Below are 25,277 nucleotides of genomic sequence, written 5' to 3'. Positions count from 1 at the left end.
TAAGAAATACAAAAAAACTAGCCGGGCGAGGTGGCGGGCGCCTGTAGTCCCAGCTACTCGGGAGGCTGAGGCCGGAGAATGGCGTGAACCCGGGAGGCGGAGCTTGCAGTGAGCTGAGATCCGGCCACTGCACTCCAGCCTGGGTGACAGAGTGAGACACCGTCTCAAAAAAAAAAAAAAAAAAAAAGGAAAGAAATGTTAGCCAGGCGCAGTGGCTCATGCCTGTAATCCCAGGACTTAACGAGGCCAAGGCAGGTAGATCACGAGGTGGAGTTCGAGACCAGCCTGGCCAACATGGTGAAACCCCATCTGTACTAAAATACAAAAATCAGCCAGGCGTGGTAGCGGGCGCCTGTAATCCCAGCTACTTGAGAGGCTGAGGCAGGAGAATGACTTGAAACTGGAAGGCGGAGGTTTCAGTGAGCTGAAATCACGCCATTGCACTCCAACCTGGGTGACAGAGCGAGACTCCGTCTTAAAAAAACAAAAGAAAGAAATGTTAAATACCTTCACATAATAGAATGTTTAATGGCTAGTTTATTCACCATTGAGTCCCAGCATCTAGCCCAATGCCTGGCACAAAGTTGGTACTTGATAAATATTTGTGAGGAAGTGAGTAGATGCTAAAATTGAACATGTGGAAAGTATTAGGGAGCGCCAATGAGAACAATGGATTCTATCTGGAGGCACCAGGAAGCAGTAATGTGTAAACTGGGCATTTAAGGATGAATGAAGTCTATCAAGAAGTCAAGGATGAGAGGATGGGGAAGGCATTTCAGGTAGAAGAAACAGCAAAAGCAGAGGCACAGAGGCTTAGAAGTTCGTAGCATACTTGGAAAGAATAAATGTGAAATTAGAAAGTTGAGGCCCATATAAAATAACTACCACATAAAAAAGTAGTTAAGACTATGGCTTTGGGTTCAGACAGACCTAGCTCTACCACTTTTTAGCTGTGTGACTTTACTTAACATCTCTAAGACACAGCTTCCTCATTTGAGAAATGGGGCTAATAATGGTACCTGCTTCACAAGGTTGTTGAAAGCCGGGTGTAGTGGCGCACATCTGTAGTCCTAGCTGCTTGGGAGGCTAAGGTGGGAAGATCGCTTAAGCCCAGTTGTTCGAGGCTGCAGTGACCCATGATTGCACCACTGCACTCCAGCCTAGATGACAGAGTAAGACCCAGTCTCTTAAAAATAATAAGATTGTCAGCCGGGTGCAGTGGCTCATGCCTGTAATCCCAGCACTTTGGGAGGCCGAGGTGGGCGGATCACAAGGTCAGGAGATCGAGACCATCCTGGTGAACATGGTGAAACCCCGTCTCTACTAAAAATACAAAAAAATTAGCCGGGGCCAGGCGCGGTGGCTCACGCCTGTAATCCCAGCACTTTGGGAGGCCGAGGCCGGCGGATCACAAGGTAAGGAGATCGAGACCACGGTGAAACCCCGTCTCTACTAAAAATACAAAAAATTAGCCGGGCGCGGTGGCGGGCGCCTGTAGTCCCAGCTACTCGGGAGGCTGAGGCAGGAGAACGGTGTGAACCCGGGAGGCGGAGCTTGCAGTGAGCCGAGATCGCGCCACTGCACTCCAGCCTGGGGGACAGAGCGACACTCCATATCAAAAAAAAAAAAAAATTAGCCGGGCGTGGTGGCAGGCGCCTGTAGTCCCAGCTTCTCGGGAGGCTGAGGCAGGAGAATGGCGCGAACCCGGGTGGCGACGGAGCTTGCAGTGAGCGGAGATCGGGCCACTGCACTCCAGCCTGGGAGACAGAGCGAGACTCCATCTCAAAAATAATAATAATAAGAATAATAATAAGAATATTGTCAAGAGTGTTAAATGAAAGGATGCATGCAGTTTCTGATGTGGTCCCTGGCACATACTGCATGCTCAGTATCCAGCCTTTCTTGGGTACCCACTTTCTGGCCAGAGCACAGCAATGGGAAGGGTGATAGGAAACAAGTTGGGAACTAGATCAGAGGGGCCTACCAGGCCTCATTCAGGGGAATGGGCTTGTGTGGCAGCTCCAGCAGCTTAGAAGATGGATTGGAGGGTGGAAAACTGAGAGACCAAAAAGCTTGGTTCCCCTCTGTGTGTCCACAGAGCACATCCTGCCCTGCATTTGGAAACCAGGCTTCAGCAGCCCAGATATGGGTGTCCCCATCCCTCCCGCACTGAGCTCTACCACTGTCCCAGTGTCTCTCTAGAAGTGCCTGGCATGGAAGAAATGTTTGCTGAATTAATAAGAAAAACATCAACTGCCACTTATTCCTCAGTAGCACTTACCAGGTTCTGTAACTCATTATCTCATTTGATTTTCACCACATACCATGAAAGTATTCTCATTTTGCAAGTGGGAAACCTGAGATTCAGAAAGGTTAGTCAACTTTCCCAAGGTCAGGCAGCTTGAAAGCCTGAAGGCAAAGCCTTTATTGGTGCAGGAATGAATGAATGCGCACCAGCAATAAGGCAAGAAGAGGGTCAGTGGGGAGGTCTTCAGACCCTGAGCCTAGAATGAGCCATCCTCTCCCTGCAGCTGGTGGTAGGGGACCTTGGCCCTGGTGGGCAGCAGCCCCGCCTGAAGGTGCTCAAAGGACCACTGGTGATGACCGAAAGCCCACTACCTGCTCTGCCAGCTGCTGCTGCCACCTTCCTCATGGAGCAACATGAGCCCCGGACCCCAGCTCTGGCACTTGCTTCAGGCCCTTGTGTCTATGTGTATAAGAATCTCAGACCTTACTTCAAGTTCAGCCTGCCCCAATTGCCTCCAAATCCTCTGGAACAAGACCTTTGGAACCAGGCCAAAGAGGTAAATAACATGGGAGTGGGGAACCAGAAGGCAAAGATGGCAGCCACTGGGAGAGGAGGGCTGGGCTCCTGGGAAGAAGGTGGGCTGGTGGCAGGAGGTCAGTTATAGTCCATCTCTGACAGCAGCAGTGGTGGCACTTCTTTTTTTTTTTTTTTTTTTTTTTTTTTTGAGACGGAGTTTCACTCTTGTTGCCCGGAGTAGAGTGCAATGGCGTGATCTTGGTTCACTGCAGCCTCCGGCTCCTGGGTTCAAGCAATTCTTCTGCCTCATCCTCCTGAGTAGCTGGGATTACAGGCGCCAGCAACCACGCCTGACTGATTTTTTGTATGTTTTAGTAGAGACGAGATTTTGCCATGTTGGCCAGGCTACTCTCAAACTCCTGGCCTCATGTGATCTGTCTGCCTCGGCCCCACAAAGTGCTGGCATTACAGGCATGAACCACCATGCCCGGCCTAGTGGTGGCACTTTTGGACAAGGTGCTGCGCTTGGCTACTCAGCAGTGGCTCCCAGAGAGGCACTGAGCCAGTCCCCTTAGAGAGTGGAACCCAGAAAATTCCTCTGCACTAGCCACATCCCTGCCCAACTTTGAGGTAGATGAAACCAAAGAAAGCAGGGGCCTATCAGAAGGAGGACTGGAAACACCAAGAGAGGAGGGGAATTTAGGGAAGCGTCGATAAATGGGATGATGAACATGGCCCTGAGACTGGATTCAGATAACGGGCGTGAGCTTGGGGCTCAGTGCAGAGGCAGGCTGGCAGGGAGACAGAGACCAAGAGGTACTCCCAGAAGTGTGGAGCTCTCTGAGGGCATGGGCGTTGGGTTTCCTGCCTGGCTTGAGCTCACAGGCTCACCCTTCTTCCACATTGTCACAGGACCGGATTGACCCCTTAACCCTGAAGGAGATGCTGGAGAGCATCCGGTGAGAGGCTGCCTTCCCCTTCATTCCCCTCCTCACTCCTTCATCCCATCTGAGCCCCAGGGCCCCATTCCTCCACTTGGCTGCCATGCTGGCCCCTTTCCTTGCAGGGAGACGGCAGAGGAGCCGTTGTCCGTCCAGTCACTCAGGTAAGGGCCCTGTGGAGGGCCAGGGTTTGGGAGGCTCCAGGTGGAGGAAGCAGCCACCAGATTGTGCCAGAATGATAGAGGACAGCAGCGAGGCCAGGGCCTGCTGTGTGTCTCTGTGTGTTCTCTGTGTGTCTAGGTTTCTGCAGCTGGAGCTGAGTGAAATGGAGGCATTTGTAAACCAACACAAGTCCAACTCCATCAAGCGGCAGGTAATATCCCCTTCTCTTTTTATTTCCCTCTAAAAAAATTTACATTTTTTTAAAAGACCGCTTAACATCAGTGGTAAATTCTATAAGCAAACCCAACCAGTATCTCTTTGCTGTATTCCTTCCAGCCATGCCATGTGTGTGTAATCATAAAGCTGCAGTGCCTTCCGCATTCCAGTTAGTAGTGACAGGTTGTTTTGTATTTTTGTTGTTGTTGTTTTTTTGTTTTTTGGGGTTTTTTTGAGACAGTCTTGTTCTCACCCAGGCTGGAGTATAGTGGCATAACCTCAGCTTACTGCAACCTCTGTCTCCCAGGTTCAAGCGATTCTCGATTCTCCTGCCTCAGCCTCCCGAGTAGCTGGGATTACAGGCATGTGCCACCACGCCCGACTAATTTTTGTATTTTTAGTAGAGACGGAGTTTCGCCATGTTGGCCAGGCTGGTCTCGAACTCGTGACCTCAGGTGATCCGCCCGCCTTGGCCTCCCAAAGTGCTGGAATTACAGGCGTGAACCACCACACCCGGCCGACAGCTTTTAATATATAGATATATAGTCAGCAGGACACAGATTCTGAGAAAAAGATAGATACAAACATACATACATACATATTTACATACACAGATACATAGAAATAAAAAAATATCATGTTACATAAATTGCACATAACTTTTGTTTTCTTGAGAGTAAAGGTAATAGATTTTTATTACAGAAATTTTGGAAAAACAAAGAGGGGTATATAGGCCAAGTGCATTGACTCATGCCTGTAGTCCCAGCACTTTGGGAGGCCAAGGGGGAGATAATTGGAGGCCAGGAGTTTGTGACCAGCCTGGGCAAGAAAAAAGCGAGACTTCTTTTTTAAGTTAGCTGGGTGTGGTGGCATGTGCCTGTAGTCCCAACTGCTCAGTAGGCTAAGGCAGGAGGATTGCTGGAGCCCAGGAGTTGAAGGCTGCAGTGAGCTATGATTGTGCCAGTGCACTTTAGCCTGGGCAACAGAGTGACGAGAACTTTTTTTTTTGTTTTGAGACAGTCTCGCTCTGTCACCCAGTCCTGCCCCCACCACCCAGAAAAAGAGGGAAGTATAAAGGAGAAATATAAATATGACTGTAATTTCACTACTGAGAGATCCAAAAGATACCTATTCTTACCATTTTGATATATTTTCTTCCTAAGTATGCTTTTATATCCTGCTTCTCTTGAGTATGTAACATATTTTGAGCATTTGTCTTTAGGAACTTCATTGTTAATGGCCTCTTGATTATGTCACTGACTATTCAGTATTTCCTTCATACTTTGTTTATATAACCATTCACATCCAGGTCATTAGACAAATGATTCCCTTTTATTCACTTCCTACTTTTTGTAGTATAATTTTAATGCCTTTATTGATGAACCTATGCATTGGTGAGACCTAGTGGTTCTTTTTTTTTTTTTTTTTTTTGAGATGAAGTCTTGCTCTGTAACCAGGCTAGAATGCAGTGGTGTGATCTCAGCTCACTGCAACCTCTGCCTCCCGGGTTCAAGTGATTCTCATGCCTCAGCCTCCCGAATAGCTGGGATTACAGGTGCCCTCCACTGCGCCCGGCCAAATTTTGTATTTTTTAGTTAGAGATGGGGTTTCACCATCTTGGCCAGGCTGATCTCAAACTCCTGACCTCGTGATTACCTGCCTTGGCCTCCCAAAGTGCAGGGATTACAGGCATGAGCCACCACGCCCGGCCGATCTAGTGGTTCTTGACCTAGGGGCACCAACCCTCAGTCCAGGAACAGACTCCCAGAGCTGTCTTGCAGTTTAGAAAGCCCCATGGGAACCATCCACCCCGTAGAGGCCACGCTCACTGAACACACTGACAAACACATGCCTCAGACTTTGGCTTGTGTTAGACCAATTCTGTGAGAAACACTGCTCTCTCCTGCTGATCAGCAGCTTTGACATCCACAGCTGTCAATATCTTTGAGTCCTTTTAAAATGGGGAAGTGAATTAATTACTGCTTAAAAGATGCAGTTTGGAGGGGGCAGTCTTCTCAAGTATCTGTCATGGTTACCACTCACATCTTTTTTTTTTTTTTTTTTTTTTTTTTTGAGACGGAGTCTTGCTCTGCCGCCCAGGCTGGAGTACAGTGGCCGGATCTCAGCTCACTGCAAGCTCCGCCTCCCGGGTTCACGCCATTCTCCTGCCTCAGCCTCCCGAGTAGCTGGGACTACAGGCGCCTGCCACCTCGCCCGGCTAGTTTTTTTTTGTATTTTTAGTAGAGACGGGGTTTCACCGTGTTAGCCAGGATGGTCTCGATCTCCTGACCTCGTGATCCGCCCATCTCGGCCTCCCAAAGTGCTGGGATTACAGGCTTGAGCCACCGCGCCCGGCCTTTTTTTTTTTTTTGAGACAGAGTTTTGCTTGTTGCCCAAGCTGGAGTGTAATGGCACGATCTCAGCTCACTGCAACCTCCGCCTCCTGGGTTCAAGCGATTCTCCTGCCTCAGCCTCCTGAGTAGCTGGGATTACAGGTGTGCACTACCACGTCCAGCTAATTCTTTGTATTTTTAGTAGAAATAGGGTTTCACCATGTTAGCCAGGCTAGTCTCAACTCCTGACCTCAGGTGATCTGCCCACCTTGGCCTCCCAAAGTGCTGGGATTACAGGCGTGAGCCACTGCACCCGGCCAACCACTCGCATCTTTGAGTTATCATTAACATTTGGAATGGGAATAGTTACCACTAGTATCTGTCCACATGTTTGTAAGCTTTCTCCTTCCATTAGGCACTGAAAATCATTCCTCTTTTTTCATCTTTTTTGGGGTAGGGTAAGGAGCTGGGTCTTCTTCTGTCACTGAGGCTGCAGTGCAGTGGTGTGATCGTGGCTCACTGCAGCCTCAAACTCCTGGGTTCAAGTGATCCTCCCCCTTCAACCTCCTGAGTAGCTAGGACTACAAGTGCATGCCACCACACCCAGCTAATTTTTTTTATTTTCATTTTTTGTAGAGATGGGATCTCACTATGTTGCCCAGGCTAGTCTTGAACTTCTGAGCTCAAGTAGTCCTCCCACCTCAGCCTCCCAAAGTGCTGATATTACAGGCATGAGATGCTGTGCCCAGCTCTCTTTTTCAATCTTGATGATAATCACACAATGAGCACCTTTATCTAAAGAAAAACATTTTGCAGCTGGGCATGGTGACTCTCGCTTGTAATCCCAGCACTTTGGGAGGCCGAGGCGGGCGGATCACGAAGTCAGGAGATCGAGACCAGCCTGGCTAACACGATGAAACCCCGTCTCTATTAAAAATACAAAAAAATTAGCCAGGCGTGGTGGCAGGTGCCTGTAGTCCCAGCTACTCGGGAGGCTAAGGCAGGAGAATGGCGTGACCCCGGGAGGTAGAGGTTGCAGTGAGCCAAGATCGTGCCACTGCACTCCAGCCTGGGTGACAGGGCAAGACTCTATCTCAAAAAAAAAAAAAAGAAAAACATTTTGCTTCTGCTAATTTCTGTAGGAGAAATTCCTTACAAAGGGGATCTTTTCTTTTTTGTTTTCCCTCCAATTATAATTACAAAAGAAACATGTGCCCACTGTAGAAATGATAGAAAGGCATCATGAGGAAATTAAACATCACTCGTGATATCACTGTCCAGCAATAACTAGTGTTTGTTTAAGGGTTTAGCCTTCCACATGTTTTTGTATTCATATATTTTTTATTTTGAAATTTTTATTCTTTTTTTTTTTTTTTTTGAGACAGAGTGTTGCTCTGTTGCCAGGCTAGAGTGCAGTGGTGTGATCTCAGCTCACTACAACCTCCACCTCCTGGGTTCAAGCGATTCTCCTGCCTCAGCCTCCCAAGTAGCTGAGACTACAGGCTCATGCCACCACACACAGCTAATTTTTGTATTTTTAGTAGAGATGGGGTTTTACCATGTTGGCCAGGATGGTCTCGATCTCTTGACCTCGTGATCTGTCTGCCTTGGCCTCCCAAAATGCTGGGATTACAGGCGTGAGCCACCGCACCCAGCTTATTCTTTTCTTTTTTAAGAGATGGGATCTCACCATGTTGCCCAGGCTGGTCTCAAACTCCTGATCTCAAGTGATCCTCCCACCTGGGCCTCCCAAAGTGCTGGGATTACAGGCACGAGCCACCTTATTTGGCCTATATTCACATATTTTTAAAACTAGGATTATACTAATGTAATTTTTTTTCTTTTCATTTTTTTGAGATGGAGTTTCGCTCCTGTTGCCCAGGCTGGAGTGCAATGGCGCGATCTCAGCTCATCGCAACCTCTGCTTCCTGGGTTCAAGCGATTCTCCTGCCTCAGCCTCCCGAGTAGCTGCAAATACAGGCATGCGCCACCATGCCTGGCTAATTTTGTATTTTTAGTAGAGACGGGGTTTCTCCCTGTTGTTCAGGCTGGTCTCAAACCCCCAACCTTATGTGATCCGCCCACCTCGGCCTCCCAAAATGCTGGGATTATAGGCGTGAGCCACTGCGCCCAGCCTTTTATCTTCTTTTCTTTTCTTTTTTTTTTTTTTTGAGGTAGAGTCTCCTTCTGTCGCTGAGGCTTGAGTACAATGGCACGATCTCAGCTCACTGGAACCTCCACTTCCCGGGTCCAAGCAATTCTGCCTCAGCCTCCCGAGTAGCTGGGATTATAGGTACCCGCCATCATGCCGGGCCAAATTTTGTATTTTTATAGAGATGGGGTTTCTTTTCTTTTCTTTTTTTTTTTTTTGAGATGGAGTCTTGCTCTGTCGCCCAGACTGGAGTGCAGTGGCACCACCTCGGCTCACTGCAGCCTCTGCCTCCCAGGTTCCAGCTATCTTCCTACCTCAGCCTCCTGGGTCGCTGGGATTACAGGCACATGCCACCATGCCTGGCTAATTTTCATACTTTTAGTAGAGACAGGGTTTCACTATGTTTGCCAGGCTGGTCTCGAGCTCCTGACCTCAGGTGGTCTGCCCCCAAAGTGCTTGGATTATGAGGGTGAGCCACCACGCCCAGCTGAGATGGGGTTTCACCATGTTGGCCAGGCTGGTCTTGAACTTCTGACCTCAGGTGATCTGCCCGCTTAAGCCTCCCAAAGTGCTGGGCTTACAGGTGTGAGCCACCACGCCCAGCCCTTTTCTTTTCTTTCTTTTTTTTTTTTTTTAAGACGGGGTCTTACTCTGTCAGTCAGGCTGGAATACAGTGGCAGGATTATAGCTCACTGGAGCATCGAACTCCTGGGCTCAAGGGATCCTCCTGCCTCAGCCTCCTGAGTACCTGGGACTACAAGTGCATGCCATCACACCTGGCTAATTTTTTATTTTTATTTTTTGTAGAGTTGGGGGTCTCATTTTGCTGCCCAAGCTGACCTCAGACTCCTGGGCTCATGCAATCCATCCGCCTTGGTCCCCAAAAGTGCTGGGATTACAGGCATGATCCGCTGAGCCTGGCCCAAATATTCTTTTAAAATATGACTTTAAAAAAAATGACTTCAGCCGGGCATGGTGGCTCATGCATGTAATCCCAGCACTTTGGGGGGCTGAGGCAGGTGGATCACAAGGTCAGGAGTTCAAGACCAACCTGGGCAACATGGTGAAACCCTGTTTCTACTAAAAATACAAAAATTAGCTGGGCATGGTGGCGTATGCCTATAATCCCAGCTAGTTGGGAGGCTGAGGCAGGAGAATTGCTTGAACCTGTGAGGCAGAGGTTGCAGTGAGCCGAGATTGTACCACTGCACTCCCGCTTGGGCGACAGAGTGAGACCCTGTCTCAAAAAAAAAAAAAAAAAAGACTGCATAGTTTTTGATCATATGGATAGCTCATAATTGACTTAAGACAATCCTCTTTTGTTAGAAAGTCAGATTTGTTGCAGCAAACACCTTTGTACTTAAATTTTCTGTCACATCTCTGATATATCCTCTTCATCCTCCTTTGCTCTCTTTCTTCCTGTGGCATTCTGGGAGTATCTTGGGGGTGGTGTGTGGAGGTTCCCTGGGTGACCCCTGGAGTCCTTCTGTAGACAGTTATCACCACCATGACCACCTTGAAGAAGAACCTGGCTGACGAGGATGCTGTGTCTTGCCTGGTGCTGGGCACCGAGAACAAGGAGCTCCTGGTGCTTGATCCCGAGGCTTTCACCATTTTAGCCAAGGTCAGTGTCAGGTCTGACCCTGGGCACACTGGAGGCTCGGGCTACATTCTCTCCCCATGCTTTACAGTTAGTTCTGGGTGATATATATGTTCCTTGTAGAAAAATTAGAAACTAGATAAGCATAAAGAAAGATATATATCAAAAAATCCTGCCGCCCATGGATATATACAATTAAAGTTGAGGCATAGGTCTTTCTAGACATTTTCATATTTAGACATAGATATATAACTTGATGTAAATACTTAACTTTATAAAAACAGGATTAGCTGGGTGTGGTGGTCCGTGCCTCTAACCCTAGTGCTTTGGAAGGCCAAAGCAGGAGGATGGCTTAAGCCCAAAAGTTTGAGGCTGCAGTGAGCTATGACTGTGGCACTGCACTCCAGCCTGGGTGACAGAGTAAGACCCTGTCTCTAAAAACAATAAGTAAATAAATAAATAAAAGCAGGAGGTTCATGTAGCATGTTCTTTTCATGTAGCAGTATATCATCGGTGTCTTTATCTATAAAATCACATCAGCCTTTTGGTTTTTTTGTTCTTTTTTTTTTGTTTTTGAGTCACCTGTGTCACCTAGGCTGGAGTACAGTGGCTCTATCTCAGCTCACTGCAGCTTCCACCTCCCGAGTTCAAGCAATTTTCATGCCTCAGCCACCTGAGTAGCTGGGACTGCAGGCATGCACCACCACGCCTGGCTCATTTTTGTATTTTTAGTAGAGATGAAGTTTCACCATGTTGGCCAGGCTGGTCTCAAATTCCTGACCTCAGGTGATCTCTGCATCTCAGCCTCCCAAAGTGCTGGGATTACAGGCGTGAGCCACCATGCCCAACCCCACATCAGCCTTTTTAAAGACCACACAATATCCATCATATAGAGGTACCATAATTCATTTATGCTGTCACCTATTGTACATTTAAATTGTTTTTCATTTTTTGCTATTAATACCAATGCTCTAGACTTTTTTACCCAAATATCCTTGCATGCTTCTTTGTTTGTTTTTGAGACAGTCTTGCTCTCTTGCTGAGGTTGAAGTGCAGTGGTACAATCTCAGCTTACTGCCACCTGTGCCACCTGGGCTCAAGCAGTCCTCTCACCTCAGCCTCTCATCTGTGGGACCACCATGCCCAGCTAAGTTTTGTACTTTTGGTAGAGACAAAGTTTTGCCATGTTGGACAGGCTGGTCTTGAACTCCTGAGCTCAAGCGATCCAAAGTGTTGGGATTACAGGCGTGGGCCACCATACCCAGCTGCATGGTTGTTTAAGTACAGCGTTAGGATGCAGTCCTAGAAGTGGCATTGTTTAGTCAAAAGGCACAGACAAGGCCGGGCGCAGTGGCTAACGCCTGTAATCCCAGCACTTTGGGAGGCCGAGGCAGGCGGATCATGAGGTCAGGAGATCGAGACCATCCTGGCTAACGTGGTGAAACCCCGTCTCTACTAAAAAATACAAAAAATTAGCCAGGCATGGTGGCGGGCACCTGTAGTCCCAGCTACTCGGGAGGCTGAGGCAGGAGAATGGTGTGAACCCAGGAGGCGGAGCTTGCAGTGAGCCGAGATTGTGCCACTGCACTCCGGCCTGGGCGACAGAGCAAGACTCTGTCTCAAAATAAATAAATAAATAAAAGACACAGACTAAAAGGCTCTTGCTAAATGTTGCCCCAAGTTTCCCTCCTGAAAAACTGTATGAGTTTAAACTGGGTGTGAGTGAGGAGATTGGGACTTTAGACCAGGCACTCACTCAGAGGAGTTACTGACAGGGCAGGGAGGGATGGGGGATCCAGAGAAATTGGAGTGTTTGCACCTCTTCTTTGCAGATGAGCCTTCCCAGCGTCCCTGTCTTCCTAGAGGTTTCCGGCCAGTTTGATGTTGAGTTCCGGCTTGCCGCAGCCTGCCGCAATGGAAACATCTATATTCTGAGAAGGTAGCCACATCCATGGTCTCCGGGGCCGGTAGGAACATCTCAGAAAGCTGGTGGCTTCAGAGGCTTGCAAGATGAGAGTGGGCTTTAAGGCTGGAATTTGGAAATGCAAAGAGCTGAGAACTTCATAAAGGAGGCTGAGCCCACAAGCACAAGGAGGATACCTGAAGGCTTGTGAGATAGGGGCTGGCACAGTGAGAGACTAGGCTGGGTGGCTATAGTACAGGAGTGATCAGAGATGAGAGGATAGGCTGGGTGCAGTGGCTCACACTCGTAATCCCAGCACTTTGGGAGGCGGAGGCAAGTGGATCACCTGAGGTCAGGAGTTCAAGACCAGCCTGGCCAACATGGTGAAACCCTGTCTCTACTAAAAATACAAAATTAGCTGGGCGTGGTGGCGCACACCTCTAGCCCCAGCTATTTGGGAGGCCGAGTTAGGAGAATTGCTTGAACCCGGGAGGTGGAGGTTACAGTGAGCCAAGATCGCACCACTGCACTCCAGCCTGGTTAATAGAGCGAGACTCCGTCTCAAAAAAAAAAAAAAGGACCAGGCGTGTTGACTCACGCCTGTAATCCCAGCTCTTTGGGAGGCCGAGGCAGGCGGATCACGAGGTCAGGAGATCGAGACCATCCTGGCTAACACAGTGAAACCCTGTCTCTACTAAAAATACAAAAAATTAGCCAGGCGTGGTGGCGGGCGCCTGTAGTCCCAGCTACTCAGGAGGCTGAGTCAGGAGAATGGCATGAACCTGAGAGGTGGAGCTTGCAGTGAGCTGAGATCACACCACTGCACTCCAGCCTGGGTGACAAAGCGAGACTCCGTGTCAAAAAAAAAAAGAAAAGAAAACAGATGGGAAGAAATAAAAAAAAAATTTCCCATATTTGTTACTTTCCAGGGTACATGACATGACACTTGTTTATGCATTAGTTTAATATTCCATATAACATGCTTTTTTTTTTTTTTCTTTTTTTGGAGACAGAGTCTCACTTTGTCACCGAGGCTGGAGTGCAGTGGCACGATCTTGGCTCACTGCAACCTCCACCTCCCGGGTTCAAGTGATTCTCCTGTCTCAGCCTCCTGAGTAGCTGGGACTACAGGTGTGCGCCACCACACCTGGCTAATTTTTTAATTTTTAGTAGGGATGGGGTTTCACCACATTGGCCAGGCTGGTCTTGAATGCCTGACCTCATGATCCACCCGCCTTGGCCTCCCAAAGTGCTGGGATTACAGGCATAAGCCACCACGCCCAGTCTAAAATGCATTTTTTAAATTCAATAAATATTTATTGAGCACCTACTATGCATTATGCAGTGTGTGGTATTAGGGATATATTGATGAACAAGAAAAATATGGTCCCTGTCCTCGTGGGGAAGACAGATATATTAAAGTGAAGAAACCAAGATATTCCTACAAATTGGATGAGTGCTATGGAGAAAAAATACAAGCTCAGTGGGGAAAAATACTGGGTAAGGGTGATCAGGAACACCTCTCTGTGGAGGTGGCTTGAAGGTTAAGATGGAACCAGTTGTTAAGAAATTTGGGAAGAGTGTTGTAGGCCAACTCAAATCGGGAAAGACATTGGCGTGTGCTTCTCGAATAGGGAGGAACTAACTGTACTTTCTGGAAAGGGAAACTACAATTGAGAGGCCAGTAAACTAAAAACTACATTGACACAGGGCAAAGCTCTTCATCCTTTTCTCATAATAAAGTGCCTAAGTCCACTTGTCCTGGCTAGTCCAGCCAAAGGTAAACTCACTGAAAACTCTGTTAAATGCCAGATGATCATACAAGCCACTATAGTGAAGGTGGGAGGAAGACACACTTGAGCTTTTCCAAGGCCACACATTTACTAAGGTGGCAGAGGTAGAAATAATCCCAGGGTAATACGCTTTGGGGCCAGTGTTCCTCCCAGGTGAGTCCATGGGGTTTAGAGAGAGGAGGGTCAGCCATGGAAGTGCAGACGATTTCTCTGGGGCCGGACAGTGTGTCGTTTATTCCACAGAGACTCCAAGCACCCCAAGTACTGCATCGAGCTGAGCGCCCAGCCTGTGGGACTTATCCGGGTACACAAGGTCCTAGTGGTGGGCAGTACCCAAGACAGCCTGCACGGCTTCACCCACAAGGTGTGGCCCCCAGCAAACAGCAGCCCCTCCACGCCTATGTCCCCAACGCCCCCTTGGCAAGGAAGCCCTCTGGCTTCCCCACCCCAGAAACTCTTCTTTCCACTGTAAGCCCTGAGCCCTCCACAGACACTGGCTGTTCCCTGCCAGGGGAAGAAGCTGTGGACAGTGCAGATGCCTGCAGCCATCCTGACCATGAACCTCCTGGAGCAGCATTCCCGGGGCCTGCAGGCCGTCATGGCTGGGCTGGCCAACGGAGAGGTCCGCATTTATCGCGACAAGGCCCTTCTCAACGTCATCCACACGCCGGTGAGCCCCATCTGTGGCATCTGCCACTCACTCCTCCTTGCCCTGGTCTCACCTCCGGGGCTTCTTAGCTGCCTCTCCCGACCACACATTGATGCATTTCAAAAACATTTGTTGAGGCCAGGCGCAGTGGCTCACACCTGTAATCCCAGCACTTTGGGAGGCCAAGGTGGGCAGATCACCTGAGGTCAGGAGTTCAAAACCAGCCTGGCCAACATGGCATAACCCCCTTGCTACTGAAAATACAAAAATTAGCTGGGCATGGTGGCACGTACCTGTAATCCCAGCTACTCAGGAGGCTGAGGCAGGAGAATCGCTTGAACCTGGGAGGCAGAGGTTGCAGTGAGCCGAGATCACATCATGGCACTCCAGCCTGGACAACAGAGCGAGACTCCATCTTAAAAAAAAAAAAAAAAAAAGTGTTGAGCACCTCATATGTACAAGTCACCATATTGGTAGGCGTGGGAGGGTGTAAAATGATGACTAAGTCCTTGTTTTCAGAAGGCTTATAGTCTAAGGTAACAGCCAGCCAGAGACACAGCAAATTTAAAAGCAGGGCCAACTGAAGCAGAGCAAAGTGCTAAAAAGCGCAGAGGGGGCTGAGTGACAAGGGTAGGGGGGTGAGATAAATGGGAATGGACTCCATGGGACACTTCACAGAACAAGTGACAGTTCAGCTGGGCCTCAAAACAGTTTGTCAGGTGGACAAATGGAGGAAGAACATTCTGCACAGAGAATAGCATGAATAAAGCCTGAGAAGTATGAAGGCTCTTGATTAAGGAATCCAGGTCATTTGATGAGTTTGGACCAGAGGTTTTCAGACTCTAAGTTGTGAATCATTAAATCAGTTTAGTGGATCACAACCAGCAACATTTTAAAAAATAGAATAGTAAATTCAAAGTATGTCACAAGTGAGGGCCGGGCACACTATCCCACGCCTGTAATCCCAGCACTTTGGAAGGCCGAGGCAGGTGATCACAGTTCTAGAACAGCCTGGCCAACATGGTGAAACCCCATCTCTACTAAAAATAAACAAATTAGCCAGGTGTGATGGCACACACCTGTAATCCCAGCTACTTGGGAGGCTGAGGCAGGAGAATTACTTGAACAATGGAAGGCGAAGGTTGGAGTGAACTGAGATCGCACCACTGCACTCCAGCCTGGGCCACAGAGCAAGACTCTATCTCAAAACAAAAAAACAAAACAACAAAAATAAATAAATAATTACAAATGCAAATACAAAAATTAGCCAAGCATGGCAGTGCACGCCTATAATCGCAGCTACTGGGAAGGCTGAGGCAGAATCACTTGAACCCAGGAGGTGGAGGTTGCAGTGAGCTGGAGATTGTGCCACTGCACTCCAGCCTGGGCGATGAAGTGAGACTCTGTCTCAAAAAAAAAAAGTATGTCACAAGTGAAACTGTGTGTGTGCATGTGTGCACCTGTGTGTGTAAATTGTCCCATGTCACAATATAAAAGTTGCAAACAACTGGCTTGGGCCATAGGTGCTGGGAGGGCTGGTGGTATGCTGGTTGAAAGAAGGGTAAAGAAGAGAGAACTGACAGAAAAGGCGGGTTGGAGTCAAATGTTGAAGGCCTTCAGTGTCCTAACAAAGAGGACAAAAGCCATTGGAGGTTTTCTAGCAGAGACCAGACATATTTGTGTTTTTGAAAGGTAGCAGGCCGGGCGCGGTGGCTCAAGCCTGTAATCCCAGCACTTTGGGAGGCCGAGACGGGCGGATCACGAGGTCAGGAGATCGAGACCATCCTGGCTAACACGGTGAAACCCCGCCTCTACTAAAAAATACAAAAAACTAGCCGGGCAAGGTGGCGGGCGCCTGTAGTCCCAGCTACTCCGGAGGCTGAGAAAGGAGAATGGCGTAAACCCGGGAGGCGGAGCTTGCAGTGAGCTGAGATCCGGCCACTGCACTCCAGCCTGGGCGACAGAGCGAGACTCCGTCTCAAAAAAAAAAAAAAAAAAAAAAAAAAAGTAGCAAAAGCAGCATTGTGAAGGACAGACTGGGGAGAAAGACCCGAAAGACGAGTCTGGGAGACCTATTTGGAGGTTGACCACAAAAGTGAGGGCCGGTGATATGTGGTCTAGAACTGAGGTAGTGAGATTGGAGTGGAGATGAGAAATATAGGAACTATTTCAGAGGCAGTGATGCCCCAGGCCTATCTCTATCACTTCTCACCTATTACATCTGGGGCCTCCCCTACCCATCCCCTGTCTTGCTTGCCTCTCCAAGATATTTCCCCAGCTAAACTCTGACGTCTCCACATAGGATGCAGTGACCAGTCTTTGCTTTGGCCGCTACGGGCGGGAGGACAACACCCTCATCATGACCACTCGAGGTGAGTGGAGTCAGACCTGGCAAGGGCTCTGGAGTCGGGAGTGAAGGGACAGGGCTGCTTCTGGGGAAAGAGGAGAAGGTGGGTATGAAGCATGGGTGGACCTGGGTGTGGAAAGCAAGGCCTACAGATGTGTCCTTCTGGAGCTAGGCCTCCACCGGCACAGCCTAGGGGCCGGGTCCTGGGCTGGATTCAGTCTCTCTAGTTCACCCAGCATGCCCAGGCATTGTGCCTGCCACAATGCCAGGAACATCACAGTACTCCACAAATAACTGCTAAATGGATTAATGAATTAATGATGGGAGACTATTAAGATGCAGTTCATTACTTCCAGAAATAGTCTCATCTGGAAGACAGATGTGTACGGAAGCAACTCTATAGGAGGCAGATTGTTTGGGGAAGAAAGAATGGGAATGTGGGTAGAAGTAGGGAGGACAAATCCATTTCCACTGTCCACTTCCCTAGGTGGTGGCCTGATCATCAAGATCCTGAAGCGTACAGCAGTGTTTGTAGAGGGAGGAAGTGAGGTGGGTCCCCCACCAGCCCAGGCCATGAAACTCAACGTGCCCCGAAAGACCCGGCTTTACGTGGATCAGACACTGCGAGAGCGGGAGGCTGGCACTGGTGAGACTCAGACTGGGTCCTTTCCCTTCTTCTTCCTCCATTACTCCTACAGAGCAAAGCTGGGGGAGTGCTGCCTAGCCACCCTGTGTAGTGGGAGGAGATCTCAGCCAACTAGGCAGGTCACTCGCCTCTGGAAATCCAGGGACAGCCTAGGAGGTACATCTTGCCTGCAAATCACTGTTCCTCAGGCCGGAAGGTGCTGTGGGTGACAGCAAGAACGCTTAGAATTCAGGGAAGGGAACAGTCACTTCCAAATGCAGGAATTCTCATGAGGAAAGTAGAATTTTGGCTGGGTATGGTGGCTCATGCCTGTAATCCCAGCACTTACAGAGAGTCAGAGGTGGGGGGACAGCATGAGTCCAGGAGTTCAAGACCTACTTGGGTAACATAAGGATACTTCTTTCCCCCGCCAAAAAAAAAAGAGAGAGAGAGAAAAGTAGAATTTGACCAGTGTCTTCTTGTCCAGTTTTTCCTGCCCACTTGTTTATTTGTTCATTCATTCATCGTTCGTTCATTCATTCACTCATTTAGTACCTATGATTATGCCAGGCCTTGTGCCAGATGCCTTGAATTAGAATAGTCCCCACCTTGGGCCGGGTGTGGTGGCTCACGCCTATAATCCCACCACTTTGGGAGGCCGAGACGGGCAGATCATGAGGTCAGGAGTTCAAGACCAGCCTGGCCAATATGGTGAAACCCCATCTCTACTAAAAATACAAAAATTAGCCAGGCGTGTTGGTGTGCACCTATAGTCCCAGCTACTTGGGAGGCTGAGGCAGAAGAATCGCTTGAACCCAGGGGGCGGAGGTTGCAGTGAGCCAAGATCGTGCCACTGCACTCCAGCCTAGGCAACAGAGCGAGACTCTGTCTCAAAAAAAAAAAACAAAAAACAAAAAAAACAAAAGAACAAGAATAGTCCCTACCTTAGGAACTCATGAAGGGGCCAACTTCGTGATCAGGTGTAGAAGGGGTTTCTGCAAAGAGCTTTTGGAGCACACAGAGGGAGTAAGGACTTCTGCCTGGGGAAGCTTGGGAAAGGCTTCAGAGCGAGGTGACTTTGGGCTTCACCCTAAAAGACGATTGCCAGACTCCCAGACAGGGCAGAGCAGGGTAATGTAGGCAGAGGCACAGGGCGTTGACCTGGATTTAAGAAAGCAGGTTCAGTTCAGTAGCTCACGCCTGTAATCCCAGCTGTTTGGGAGGCCGAGGCAGGCGGATCACCTGAGGTCAAGAGTTCGTGACCAGCCTGGCCAACATGGTGAAACCCCCTTGCTACTAAAAATACAAAATTAGCTGGGCATGGTGGCATGCGCCTGTAATGTCCTGAGGCAGGAGAATCACTTGAACCCAGGAGGCAAAGGTTGCAGTAAACCAAGATCACACCACTGCACTCCAGCCTGGGCGACAAGAGCGAGACTCCATCTCAAAGAAAAAGAAAATGTACAGAGTCTAATAAAATTGTAAAACTATCTTCAAGAACAGAAAAGACCACCTTCAAGAATGCTTAAGTGGAGAGATTTACCAAGTTGCAGGATGGGAAGACCTAATGCTGTAAAGCTTTAAGTTGCAGTTAAAATCCCAGTGGGGTTTGTTTTAAGAACCTGGCCAGTTGATTCAAAGAGTAAACCTAAGAAGATCGGGGAAAATAAGAATGAGGGGACTTACCCTATCAGGTAGCAAAATGAACTCAAGCTGTGGGAATCAGAAGCTGTGGTGTGGATGTAGAAATAGAATGGAGATCGGGGCAGGATTAGGAAGTCCAGAAACTGACCCTGAACATGTGGAAAGTCAGAGTGTGTGAAAGGTGTCATTTTGAATTGGCAGGGAAATGTGAGACTGTCCAAAAACACACAATCAGGACAATTTGCTTCTAGAAAAGAAAATTAGACCTTTTCGGCCAGGCACAGTGGCTCATGCCTATAATCCCAGCACTTTGGGAGGCCAAGGTGGGCGGATCACCAGAGGTCAGGAGTTCGAGACCAGCTGACCAACGTGGTGAAACCCCATCTCTACTAAATACAAAAAATTAGCCAGGCTTGGTGGCTCATGCTTGTAATTCCAGCTACTTGGGACGCTGAGGCAGGAGAATTGCTTGAACCCGGGAGGCAGAGGTTGCAGTGAGCTGAGATCGTGTCATTGCACTCCTGCCTGAGCAACAAGAGTGAAACTCCATCTCAAAAAAAAAAGCAAGAAAATCAGACCTTTTCTTCATATCGGCCACAAAAATTAGTTCTGGATAGATTAAAAATAAATTGTAAAAGTACTGGAGAAAAAGGGCATAAAATGTGAAACTTGGAATGGCAGAAGCCACCTCACACCCACGGAAGAGCGAGGCCAGCCTGGGGGACCGGGGTGCCCAGTCTGGAAGAGGAGGGACAGTGGGGTGGGCGCGGGGTGGGCCCTGGAGGCAGCTTAGGGAAGAGTCATGTGATCCTGCAAACGGTGAGATGTGAGGGGTGGACCTAGGTGACTTGACGGACAGGGAGGCAGTGACGGAGGCAGGACCATGAGGCTGGTTTCCACAGCATTGGGCCTGAGGTGTTGATGGGACTTCCCCGTGGAGATGAGCAGGAGGCAGGCGCGGGTGCTCACTAAGCTGCTGGAGACACATGCACAATATTGAGCGTGGACACTGAGGACTCAGGAGGAATGTGGGGCCTGCCCTCAGGAGCTCGTGGCTGTTCCTCTTTGTGGTGGTCAGAGCTGTGGCAGGACACGGATTGTCTGGGGGAAGAAGATGGAGGATGAGAAGAGGACCATGGACCAGACAGAACAACAGCCTCTAGGGCCAGACAGAGGAGCCAGCGAAGGAGCTAGACAGTGCGGGCAGGGAGGTGGTAAGAGAGTGAGAAGAGGCAGGGCAAGGCCACAGCATCCAGTTTTGCCAGAAGGCTGGGCTCTTTCCCACCTCCCCAGCTCCTGCAGACCCCTCCCGCAGCACCCTCTTTTTGCACCCTCCCCACACCAGCCTGAGCAGGAGTGCCCTGTTGCTGCCTCCTCCCTGCCACCCCTACATCCACTGTTAGCCTCTGGGACCCTTCTCCACAGCCATGCACCGGGCCTTCCAGACAGACCTATACCTGCTGCGCCTGCGGGCTGCCCGTGCCTACCTGCAGGCCCTCGAGTCCAGCCTGAGCCCCATGTCCGCGACAGCCCGAGAGCCACTCAAGCTGCACGCCGTGGTGAGCATCTGGGTGAGGACAGAGTCAGGGCCAGAGGGGCAGAGGCCAGGGTGCGCAGGAACCCCTCTGCCACACAGCTAAGCCCCAGAGCCAATTCCAAGCCAACTCAGCCCGTGCTCCCCATCACCTTCCCGCAGACCTGGGGACGAGTCTCGTGTCCTCCTTGGTGAGAGCAGCCTCACCTTCCCACCCTCCTGTGCCACCTCTCTCCTCGGCTGGTCATGCCGAGGGTCCAGCTCAGGCCCCCAGAGTAGTCACACTGGGATATTTCTTCCCAAGAACCTGATGGGATCCTTACACCTATGGTACAGGGAAGAAGGCTGTCACTTTGGTAACTGTGGGCAGCCCAACGTGTTAGGACTGCTGGGTACAGGGAAGGGGCCATCCCGGCCTCAACCGCAAGCACCGAGACCAGCACGGGCACAATGAGGAGCCCGCAAGGCTCAAACGCAAATGAGCTTAGGGTCAGCAGGGCTCTGACCAGCTCTAAATGTGTCCCTGAGGTGTGGCATCTGACCCAACCAGGTTCTGAGTTCTCTTTTCCTAAAGAGTGGATAGGTGCAAAGGAGGAAGAGGCTACAAGGCAACTCCGGGGAAGCAGGAGAAAAATGAACTGATCAAGGCTACCCTAGGATGAAAGTGGGAGGTGGAACAGGCAGGGGGTGGGGTGAGGGGCTCAGGGTGAGAGTCGAGGCCTACAGTCCCAGGCCAGCTCTGCCTCTGACTTGCTGCCTGGCCTCCCTCAGGCTCTCACCCTCTCTGGCCTCTTCTGATCCCTTTGCCCCTTCTGGTCTTCTCTGTCTGCTGGGAGGCAGATTGAGTAGGAGGAGGGGACATGAGGGCATTGGTGGAAGGAAGGCAGAGCACACTGTACTCCGTGCCCAAGGCTGCCAGGTCCTAAGGGCTTTCTCCACCCACCCCCTCTATAGGTTCAGGGCCTTGGCCCCACCTTTAAGCTCACACTTCACCTGCAGAACACCTCGACAGCCCGTCCTGTCCTGGGGCTGCTGGTCTGCTGCTTGTACAACGAGGCGCTCTATTCCCTGCCCCGGGCCTTCTTCAAGGTACTGGATGCTCCTCACTTAGATATGGAGTGGAAAAGGCCAGGGCAGGGGCCTGATGAGATGCCCACAGAGCCCCACCAGGTCAGGGTCAGAGCATGTGGGTGGCTGCCAGCTGGCCAGCAAACCTATTCTCCCACCACAGACCAGGCCAAGGCCCCAGCAGGGGCCTCTGGAGGGAGCCCCAAGCTCTACCTCTGCTGCTTTTCTTGCAGCCTGTGAGGGGTCTCCAGAAGCCATACCAAAGGTGCTGGGTAAACTGCCAGAGCCTGAGCCCCACCTACACCTCCCAGAAGCCTTTTGGGGGCTGGGGGACCCCAGAGCCCACCCTGCTGCCCAGCTACTCCTGCAACAGGAAGAGGAGACTCTGTGCCTCAAAGAGCATCGCCCACAGAGTGAAGGGCCTGGTTTTCCCCTAGGGCCCAGGTCTGACCCCAAGTTGGCAGGACCAGACTACAAAAGACTGGACTATGCAGTAAACAGCCCCAGACTGGGCGGGAGTCCAGAGGTCTAGGTTTCATCACTCACCATGTGGCCCTGGGGCATTCACTTCCTCACCACACCTGCATCCTCCTCCACCCAGCAGTTGTCTTGCCCACCCTGCAGGGGTGCTGAGGCTTAGCAGAGACTGGGCCTGAATGCACTTGGGAATGTGCCAAACACTGTCACGAGGGCTGGTTTCCTTACTTCTTTGTCCCCAAACTTAGGTACCCTTGCTGGTGCCCGGGCTCAACTACCCCCTGGAGACCTTTGTGGAGAGTCTCAGTAACAAGGGCATCTCAGACATCATCAAGGTAGGTGCCACACTTATACCATGTGGAAGGTGAGTGGGACCCTAGGGAGGACAGTCAGGGTGAGTGCCAACAAAGCCCTTGGGGGGCTACCGGGTGGGGGTGGGGGTATCTGCACAGTGGAGCCCTATGGCCTGTTATTAGGGCCAGCGCAGACCCTAATGGCAAGGGGTCAGGGGTGCATGCCCCCTGCTGCCATGGCCACTCCTCCATAGGTGCTGGTGCTTCGAGAAGGCCAAAGTGCACCCTTGCTGAGCGCCCATGTCAACATGCCCAGGAGCGAGGGGTTGGCGGCCGCCTGAGCCCTCGGCTGCTGTGAAAGCCCCTGTACAATCAGCCAGGGAGAACTGGGCAGGTTCAATGGCCCCAGGCCCACTCCTCACACAGCAGTGTGCTGGGGTGATACCTCGTTTCCCCTCTCCTAAGCACCCCCTTCCTCACCACCCCCACTGCTGGGCCTATAGTAGCAGGTTAGTGAGTACCCAGGAAGGCTCAACTCCTCCTCCTCCGACCAACCAGGCATGGTCCCGCTGAGGTCCTGCTACGCCATCCCCTCCCCAGCCTTTTCCAGAAACCATACCGGGCTCGGAACAGAGCTCCAAAGCGGTCAAATTAAGCTGAGCAGGACAGGCCCAGCCTTTCTCCACTGCCACATCCCTCATGCACATCACTCATCTCCCGCTGCAGGCCAAGGCCAAAATTGGGCTAGTCCTGGCCAGGGAGATCAGAAGCTCTTCTGGGGTGAGACTGAGCCTCCTGTTGCTCCCTGGAGTTCCAGAGGCTGGGCTGCAGCCCACTTAGCTTGCGGGCAAAACATGTGCTCTCCTCTCTGCTTGTCAGCTGAGCAAGCCCAGGGAATAGCCCTCATCTCCCCAAGAAACTTCTCTGAAATCTTAGACTTAGCCAGTCTCAGGCCTACAATGCCACAAAAAGGTTGTTCAGGGAGAAAGGGGTGCAGGAGGGCAGAGGGTACCCCGCAGGGAGCTGGTAGCTCCAGCCTCACTAGAGCCCCTAAAGATCACACAGCAGCTGCTCCTGACAGAAAGAAACCCCAGGAGAGGAAGGCAGAGCGAGACAGAGCAGAGCCAGGGCCAGGAGCACCAGGAGAGGTGTTTCTGGGGCTCTGGGGAGGTGCCACAGGAGGCAGAAGTCCAGAACTGCCCATATAGATGCCCTTCTATGTCCTGGGGCCCAAATCAGTCCTGGGTGGGAAGTTCCCAGGGCAGTGGCCACATCATGAGAATTAGCAGGAAAGGCGGGGCCTTTCTCATCATAGCTGTTTCTGAGGATGAAATGGGAGACATATGCCCAGCACCTGATGTAAATTTATGTCATGTAATACTATGTACCTACCACTAAGAAATACATGAGCCGCGCCATGTGGACAGTAAGTGTTCATAAAGCAAAGTGAAGCAAGAAACAGTGCAGGGTGCCCAGTGCACACACTAGAGAGAAATTGTGGACATTAAGCACAAGCAGAATTGGTGTTTTTCTAAAACATACTTATTTAAAAACATATATCCACTTACTAATGTGGAATTACACAGTTTGTAACAAGAAAACAGTCTCCCCATTCTCTAGTACAGCTCCCCTACTCAGCAGTCACTTCTAGTTCGTTCAGCTATTTTTAAAATGTGCTTATGTGACTCTTGCTTGATATATCAATCTTAGGCATTACCTGTTGACTCCCTATTGTCATACATGAGGCTTTAGCTCTCTTTTGTCAGCACCCCTCCCCCATCCCTAGTTATTAGGTTAAAAAATACTCAGATTACTATTTCTATTACTATGTGAAAGTTATTAACTGCGGAGCCAAGAGTTGGACTATAATTAAATTACCTTCCTTGTACTGTTTTTTAAATGGAGTTAATGAGTTGCCCTGAGTTTCTCATCTACTTTGTTTTCTGATGGGCCAATTGCTAATTCTTCCCCTACCGTCTGACAACTCCTCTTTTTTCTAGACACTTCCCTTCATCCCCTGCTTCACTGAGGACTGTTTGTTCTCCAGGTAAATTCCCTTTGCCTTTCTCCTGGGCTAGATCCTGATTCCTGGGCCCAGTGGCTTCCTATTTCTCAGTTCACCCTCATTTGGTGAAACATATCCTCAAATACCTTCTTTTAAAAGTTGTGGCCGGAAGGCCGAGCGCCGTGGCTCACACCTGTAATCTCAGCACTTTGGGAGGCTGAGGTGGGCAGATCACAAGGCCAGGAGTTTGAGACCAGCCTGGCCAACATGGTGAAACCCCATCTCTACTAAAAATACAAAAACTAGCTGGGCATGGTGGCAGGTGCCTGTAATCCCAGCTACTTGGGAGGCTGAGGCAGGAGAATTGCTTGAAACAGGAAGGCAGAGGTTGCAGTGAACCAAGATTGCACCACTGCACCACTCTAGCCTGGGCAAGAGCAAAACTCTGTCTCGGCCGGGCGCGGTGGCTCAAGCCTGTAATCCCAGCACTTTGGGAGGCCGAGACGGGCGGATCACGAGGTCAGGAGATCGAGACCATCCTGGCTAGCACGGTGAAACCCCGTCTCTACTAAAAAATACAAAAAACTAGCCGGGCGAGGTGGCGGGCGCCTGTAGTCCCAGCTACTCGGGAGGCTGAGGCAGGAGAATGGCGTAAACCCGGGAGGCGGAGCTTGCAGTGAGCTGAGATCCGGCCACTGCACTCCAGCCTGGGCGACAGAGCGAGACTCCGTCTCAGAAAAAAAAAAAAAAAAAAAAAAAAAAAAAAAAAAA

The 25,277-nt window shown here is 50.2% G+C and overlaps 2 protein-coding genes across 2 annotated transcripts in view; one reads left to right on the top strand and one right to left on the bottom strand.

The window, feature by feature from the left end:
• The window catches only part of BBS1 (Bardet-Biedl syndrome 1), a 27,031-nt gene extending 2,626 nt beyond the window's left edge, over positions 1-24,405 (top strand). The window contains exons 4-17 of the mRNA XM_025356574.1: positions 2,532-2,804; positions 3,677-3,723; positions 3,831-3,869; positions 4,006-4,078; positions 10,061-10,192; positions 12,001-12,107; positions 14,108-14,228; positions 14,376-14,534; positions 16,816-16,885; positions 17,348-17,506; positions 20,555-20,688; positions 21,618-21,752; positions 22,457-22,543; positions 22,756-24,405. Coding sequence (XP_025212359.1) covers positions 2,532-2,804; positions 3,677-3,723; positions 3,831-3,869; positions 4,006-4,078; positions 10,061-10,192; positions 12,001-12,107; positions 14,108-14,228; positions 14,376-14,534; positions 16,816-16,885; positions 17,348-17,506; positions 20,555-20,688; positions 21,618-21,752; positions 22,457-22,543; positions 22,756-22,842 — 1,623 coding nt within the window. The 3' untranslated portion in view covers positions 22,843-24,405. The remainder of the gene's footprint in view (positions 1-2,531; positions 2,805-3,676; positions 3,724-3,830; positions 3,870-4,005; positions 4,079-10,060; positions 10,193-12,000; positions 12,108-14,107; positions 14,229-14,375; positions 14,535-16,815; positions 16,886-17,347; positions 17,507-20,554; positions 20,689-21,617; positions 21,753-22,456; positions 22,544-22,755) is intronic.
• ZDHHC24 (zinc finger DHHC-type containing 24) overlaps positions 17,656-25,277 on the bottom strand; it is a 21,453-nt gene continuing 13,831 nt past the window's right edge. Inside the window, exons 3-4 of the mRNA XM_025356580.1 lie at positions 20,012-20,230; positions 17,656-17,705 (exon numbers count right to left, since the gene is read on the bottom strand). Coding sequence (XP_025212365.1) covers positions 17,656-17,705; positions 20,012-20,230 — 269 coding nt within the window. The remainder of the gene's footprint in view (positions 17,706-20,011; positions 20,231-25,277) is intronic.

Source organism: Theropithecus gelada, chromosome 14 (assembly GCF_003255815.1).
Source record: "Theropithecus gelada isolate Dixy chromosome 14, Tgel_1.0, whole genome shotgun sequence".
Lineage (NCBI taxonomy): Eukaryota > Metazoa > Chordata > Mammalia > Primates > Cercopithecidae > Theropithecus > Theropithecus gelada.
The sequence above is the reverse complement of the archived record's forward strand: the minus strand, read 5'-3'. Positions and strand labels throughout refer to the sequence as shown.